We start from the raw sequence: 7,433 nt of genomic DNA, 5'->3' as shown, positions 1-7,433 counted from the left end.
GAATTATAAGCATGGATAAAAGATGGTGAAGTTTGCGGGTCAGATTGTTATTAAGAAGTTACATATTTAAATTTAAATATGGAAACAATCTTTTTGCTTGTGGGATAAGGCTATATATATACCTTAGATAAGGATTATATGTCCTAGAAAATTTATGGTTCTATATCTCAAGTCAATCATGTTCTACTAAATAATATAAAAAGATATTTTCTATTTTTATGATTTTTCTTTTTAATTAAGTATCATTTTTAATTGGATGGATATACAAATAGGACACTATAAGTGGATCAGGTGATCTCTATTTATATACTCTCTAGATCCAACTAAGTAGGAAATGTTATGCACTAGTACACCTTTTTTAATTACACAAGCATTGATAAAGTTGAAGTAATTTTACCACTTATAACTTTGGTTAGTTGCATCTAGATAGATCTTCATAAGTTGTGCAATTATTTTCTTACTATTAAATCACATGTAGTACAATCATAGATCTGGGTAGGTGCATAACCCTTATAATGAATTGAGGTGGGTAAAAGCATTTATTTGTTTTTGGGTTTTGCTAAACCATGAGATGGCAATATTTATAGGAACCTTAGGCATAAATAAATGTCACACTTGTAATTTAGCACAAACCTACAATGATGAGTTGGGTGTGGTATAGGCTGTACATGCTATGGTTATTACAATCTTGCAACTTACTCCAATTATGATGACAGCTTGTATTAACCTATCATTGCCCCACATCGATAACTTTTTACATTTTATATGTATTTATCTAATGAAATATGACATTAAAAGCAAAGGGCATTTGGTCTAGTGGTATGATTCTCGCTTTGGGTGCGAGAGGTCCCGAGTTCGATTCTCGGAATGCCCCATTTTTTTTATGTATTACTTTCATTCAGGTCTTCCAATTTGTACTGTTATATGTTTACTCAATCTATTACAAGTATAGTGAGTATCCATTATTATTCTCATCTACATAATTATAGTTATAGTGCCCCTACCCTACATCCAAATGTCTAACTATATCTCTCATCATATTTACCAACGTTCTATTAGCATAAATAAGATTTTTTTTATAGCAATTTATTACACTCATATTGTTGTAATTTTAAAAATCCAACAAAGGATGTGAGAAAAGTAAATGTATGTTTTCTTACTTTTTATTATTATTATTATAAGACAAACAATTTTATTCGTAAGACTACAATTATGAATATATAAAAATAATTAAATTATCAATTTACTGCTTTCTATTTTTCTCTTTAATTGTCTAATACCTTTTTGTTTATTTTGTAATATTTTATCAATTTGCTGCTCCGTATTACTTTTTTTTGTTCAAAGGATATGTAGCGTTAAACTATGTATTTTATGTTTAGTATAAATAATTAAATCGTTATATTGACTTAGACAACACTTCTTTATTAGGGGGAACATCCACAAATTTCATAAGAGATTAATTTCTTACCAAAAAAGTGAGAAATATTTTTAATAATACAAAAAAATAAGAACACGCTTCCTGAATCCCTTCAATGTTACTCGATGATAAATGCTTGGAATTTTCGGGAAACAAAAATAATAAAATTGATGAATTGGATATGGACAATGCAAATCATCAACCATATGAAGATAATAACAAGGTTGGCACTAACAATATTTTTTTATCGCATGACATCATGGCTGCTGCAATCACTTAATCAGAGCACCAATTTCCCATACAAAACAAATTAGGGTGACCTAGTAGATGTTACACGTGAGTTCAAACAATTATGCAAATTTTCTTGCAATTATATACCCTTTATTTTAAATCAGCAAGCAAAATTGTGTATTTAGTGTATTTAAAAAGTGAAGTCTTATATTGGATATGAGATAATGAATTCAAAAGTTTATGAGTTGAAAAGACTTTATTGCCTGTTTTAGTTCAAGACAAGATGTCTCACTTATGACTCTACACTCCTTCTATGTTACGGTAACAGTGGAACTCTTCGATGGTTGGGGGCTCTCCAATCACATATGGGTCCAACAAATTGTAGCAAAGTCAACGGTTCGATTATGAAATATTGGGCTTTTGAGAGAGCGGACTGATAAGTGTGTGGTACTCACACGAGAGGAGAAGATTGTTAGGTATATTCAAGTGTAGAGTCGTGCATTGAATATGAGGGAATGAAATGGAGAGTTTATTAGTTGAAAAGGGTCATGAAACCATTACCTTCAGATTTTGATTCTAAGATGTGATATGTTACTTATAACTCTTCACTCTTATCATACCTAATAAAACAATTTGATGATTGTGAACTCCTCAATCACACGAGTCCAACATAAACAACAACCACATGTTGGAGATTTAGGGAGATGACCATATTTAAACATGTTGGTTGCAAGATATGATATTTTACTCTATTGCAAACAGACATTAGTAGGTATAAGCTCAACTCAAATCAAGGATAATTTGACGAAACTAAATTCCATAAAAAGATATTGTGGTTAGTGTTCCTACATAGTTTAGGTACGTGGAACATGATATTAATGGGACTTTGTATTTGATTGTTTCTAAAGACAGAACGAATAGAGATTTTTCTATTGAGTCAAATCATTTCAGGGCAAACATATCATTTATAATGAAGAGGACAAACTTTAAGAGAATAACTTAGAGTTCTTACAGAATTCATGTACATGGTATAATATATGAGATAGATCTTGCAAAGAACAAGTTTTTTATGATTAAGTCAATTCATTTTTCATATTCATAGATCAACTTTTAATTTTGTCTTTATGTTTTCACATCGAGAATTCTTTGAGAGTGTATTGGATTGGTTAATTCGAACCAAAAGGAAGATGGACTGAACAATTGCTAGAAGACCGGATCCATAAGACCCAAAACTAGCCAAATGATCTGGAGTGAGCCATTATATCTAATCAGGTTCAAATCCAACCAACATGGTAACTCGACATGAGTATGACCCCAATCATGATATCACCAAACCTTCCATTGGAACAAATAAGCCTATCTATGTCAACATAAATGAAGCAGGTCATTAAGCAGAAGAAGTATTCTCATATTTTACACTCTATTTTCACATTATTCCCTCTGTAATTATATCATATTGTCTATAAATAATAAATAATAACTTAAATGTATGAGTCCTTTAAAGTATTCGGTTCAAGGACGGTGCCCCTACTTTTTCAGGGTAAGAAGGGTATTCACTTAAAACATTTAGTTGATTCTTCTCTCATCAGCTATTCCAAAACCATCTTCAACCCATTTCAATCCAAAATCACCTATATCATACTATCTCCTCAACCAGACTAAAGACCAATTAGATTGTTTTGAAGATGAACTTTTTAGATGACTTTTCATATAGTTTCACAAATGAAACTAATTCATGAGCTCATATAAGTCAAAAAAATTTGTCTCAATCTTTCCTACCTTAATTCCTTCATGAAGATTGAGAGAAAAAACTAGGGCTGGAAACGAACCGAACCGAGTTGAACAAGAGCTCAGCTCGATAATGATTGGGTTGGCTCTTAACTCGACTCGAGTTCGATACGAGTTATTATTTTAGCTCGAGTTCGGCTCGATTAAAGTTCGTGAACTGTTCGTTTCAGTTCGAATGATTCATTTGGACAACTCAATAATTAATTAAATCTTGAAAACAAACTTCAAAATATTTTTATATATATAAATATAATCTTGTTTATATATATAATAACAATAAATATAAAAAATAATGTATGGTCATAATAAACTTAAAAATTAGTTTATATATATATCGAGCCAGCTCATGAACCAAACGAGTCGAACTCTCAATTTCCAGCTCAAGTTCAGTTTATTTAGTTCATGAACCAAGTTTGTCGAGCTAAATAACGAATCGAGTTTCGAACGAATACCGAGTTGATTCGGTTCATTGTCAGCCCTAGAAAAAATCATCATTCACATGAAGGATTGAAGATCACCTGTCCTAACATTTGGTGTTTCAATTATATCCTAGTCTAATAAAAAAAAATTATAAAATAGGAACATAACCATGTTCACATTCTACACGTTATAACAAAGACGCCCCCTGTTTTTCGTTGAAAATTACCCTTAGTGCAATCCAATTTCCAGGCCTCATATTCAAACCATGATTATTCTAGAAGACATTAATGATAAACAAAATATAATGGCACCATTTTTTAAGCTACTACAATTATGATGGACTAATTCCATACCCTCCTCCACAAGTATCATGTTCTATGATTTATAACTTGTAGTTCATTTCTTACGGCACTATATTCTATTATTTTCATTCATATTTGAGAGTACATAGTCAACAAGAAAGACTAATAAATTAAATAAGGCAAAAGTCAATAACACCGCTTAAGAAACTTCTATAGGATTTATTTTAAGGTTTCAAGCCTATTTTTCTAACCTAAAACAATCTCATATGAATTATTAACTCTCTATTAATAAAGAGAGAAGCTCATTTTTTGTTTTATTTTTAATAACAAAATTGTGATTTCATTATTATAAAAAAATATAAATATCATACTATATTATTTTTTTGTTTTTTTTTTTCAACTACTTATCTCTCTATTATTTATAATCGGAGAGGATCTTTACTTAGATTAAAAAAAAACTAAATTGTTAGACGAGCCCTACATATGTTTATAATATGATTTTTTTTAAATGTTTTTACTAATGATTTAAAAATTATTCAACCATTGTAATCCATAAAGACAAATCCTGTAATAATATATTATCCAAGGACAAATAATGAAAAATTTTATATTTTTGTTCGTAGGAAACAGTAAAGATAAAATAAAAAGGCGAACCTTTGTTATTCATAAAACCGAAAAAATATTTTAATGTCTCATCTTAAAATTAATTAAAACTAAGAGGAGTGATTTAATATATATTTAAACTATGTCTAATAAGATGATGTTCACGTTCTGACCCTTACCTTCCAACAATGTATAAACAGATAGAATAAATAAAAAAATTTAAATATTTTTTATTTTTTATTTTGTTTTATTAATATTATCAGTGTGCGAATGAGATGTTGTTTAGGAGACAATATATTTTTTGGTACTAAATTCTTTATTCTTGGTAAGGAACTAATATTTTTTGGATTGCGTAGTTGCCCCTCTCAACAAGTATCGTTCCTAAAATTGAATCATTGATCTTTTAAATATTTTCATATATGCATGATAACAAATATTAAGATATTGTGGGGCACGTGTCCCTTTAGGGCCACCTGGGTCCATCACTGCATCTACGTGCTTGATGGTGAGGCTATTTTTTTGTTAGACTTTTGAGCCCTTTCTTCTATGCCCACTTTCTCTCTTAAACCACAATATCTATCTACCTTCCCTTCTCAAAATTCCTCAAAAAGAAAACCTCTAGTGCAACTAAAACCATTTTCCCCATATGCTGAAACCCTTCTTGGTTTGTGGAACTTTTCATCATGAAGATGATAATCCATTACTTGTAAGCCCTGGTTGTAGCCCTAGAAAATCCAAAAGAAAAGTTGATAATAACCCTTACTCTACACGTGGCTTAGACAAGTTTTCTGAACTTCTTGCTGATCTTGATGAGAAAAGGCAGAAGATTTATTCACAGATGAATCCTCAGGATATTTCTTTCATTCGCTTTGTGTACTCCAAAACAGATGATTTTGTTCCTATAGTGGTCAAGGTTAGGAACAAGGATGATAAAAAACAACACAAGAGTGAAGAGCTGAGAGTGGTGAAAGCAAGAAACTTAACTCCTATCTCAGAGTCAATGGTGGAAAAATCTGGAACTGAATCCAATGCTATTAATGTGGAAGAAAGAAGGGAACAACCCAAGTTCGAATTTGAAGCAAAGGAATCTAAGAAGAGCTTCATTTGGAGTGTGAAGAAATGGGATATGTGGAAGCCATCTTTCTATGTTCCAATGGTTATGATATTGATTTTGATGTTTTTGACTATGTTTGGAAGATCATTTGCAACTATTTGCACTTGTGTTTTGTGGTATATAATCCCAACATTGAAGGATAATAATACCTTATCATCAAATCCAAGGAAGTCTATGAAGAAAAAAGATTATGTTAGAGGGTTAAGTGAAATTAAGAAGGTGGTGTTGACCAACGAAAGGAGTACTCAAAAGAAGAAAGATTATGTTAGAGGGTATAGTGAAAAGAAGATGGTGGTGAATGAAGGGATGAAAAAGAAAGAACATATTAGAAGATGGAGTGAGAAGAAGATTGAGACTGAAGGGTTAGTTTCTCTAAAAAGTGATCACAATCCTGAGGCTTCAAAAGATTACAAATCAAGTACACCAAAACATGGCCATAAGAAAAGCTGGTGAAGATTATAATATATGTTATGCACTACCTTCTTTTCCTGGTTTGTGTTTCTTGTTGATAATGTTTTCATTTCTGGGTTAGAATTAGATTTTTGCTTATGTAAATATGTGTCCTAGGTTTAATTTTCTGAGTGTAAATTATGGTGGAATTAATATTAACTGTGTATTAATTTAAGAAGATCTAAGTTATATATATATTTTGTACCTCAGCAATACCATCACGATGAATTATACTTATTGGAGCAATGTAATTCAGCTCAGCAGCAATGATTTTATTTCAAATAATGACAATTTTCAAGATATTCAGTTGGTGTGCAGTTTAGTCCAACAAAATAGTTCATATACCACTTTTTTTTTTTAATCATTGCATTCTATTAATTTGGCATTTTATTTCGAGATAGAAGTCCAAAAAATTTAATGGGTTTTTTAAAATGTTTAATTAAGAAGTGGTCAAGGTCGTCCACTGCAAATCTGCAATAGTACTTTCATCTGCCTTAGCTTCAATGACTATATATGTGTTGTTTCATTAAGATAAACGTGTAAAAGTAATTTTCATGTTTATAGTCAATCAAAATTTTATAAAATATTAGTATTAAAATATTAATTTTTGTTTTTATAATTTTTTTAATTAAATAAGATTTTTTAATTGGCTTGGGATATAAAATGAAACATGTATGAGACATGTGATCCTCATCTTTGAAACAAAATATTAATAGTAAAGAGAATTCAAAAAAATTAATTGACACAGTTTATGAGACCAAGTCTATTACATATGATCCATTCATGTAAAAGTTTTCCAATTCAACACCAAGCCTTGAAGCTAATTCGATTGCCTTTGTCATGCAAGGTAGAGATAGTTTGATAGTTTCAGATCTACCTATGATATGTCATATATCCATTTTAATTTTTATATATAATACTCCAAACACAGAAAACTTTGGTGTCAAAAGGAGTATGAAATTCCCTAATACAAAAAAAAAACTAACTTTTTTTCTAAATTACACAGTTTATTTTAGTAGACATTTTGTATCTTCTTGTGTAATATAATCAAACGCTAACCACCTACTTCTACTTCGTGGTAACCCCCTTACAATTTTTATAGTATCAT

The 7,433-nt window shown here is 30.4% G+C and overlaps 1 protein-coding gene and 1 non-coding gene across 2 annotated transcripts; both read left to right on the top strand.

Moving 5' to 3' along the window:
• On the top strand, window positions 803-874 carry TRNAP-UGG. Its single transcript has one exon. It is a non-coding gene; the product is annotated as a tRNA-Pro (tRNA).
• Window positions 5,242-6,480, top strand: LOC109343219. Its single transcript, XM_019581415.1, has one exon. It carries the CDS (start codon window positions 5,408-5,410, stop codon window positions 6,326-6,328), a length of 921 nt encoding a protein of 306 aa, XP_019436960.1. The 5' UTR covers window positions 5,242-5,407; the 3' UTR covers window positions 6,329-6,480.

The sequence above is a fragment of the Lupinus angustifolius genome, chromosome LG03, assembly GCF_001865875.1.
Source record: "Lupinus angustifolius cultivar Tanjil chromosome LG03, LupAngTanjil_v1.0, whole genome shotgun sequence".
Classification (NCBI taxonomy): domain Eukaryota; kingdom Viridiplantae; phylum Streptophyta; class Magnoliopsida; order Fabales; family Fabaceae; genus Lupinus; species Lupinus angustifolius.
Note: the sequence above shows the minus strand (reverse complement) of the source record. Positions and strands in the feature narration are given on the sequence as shown.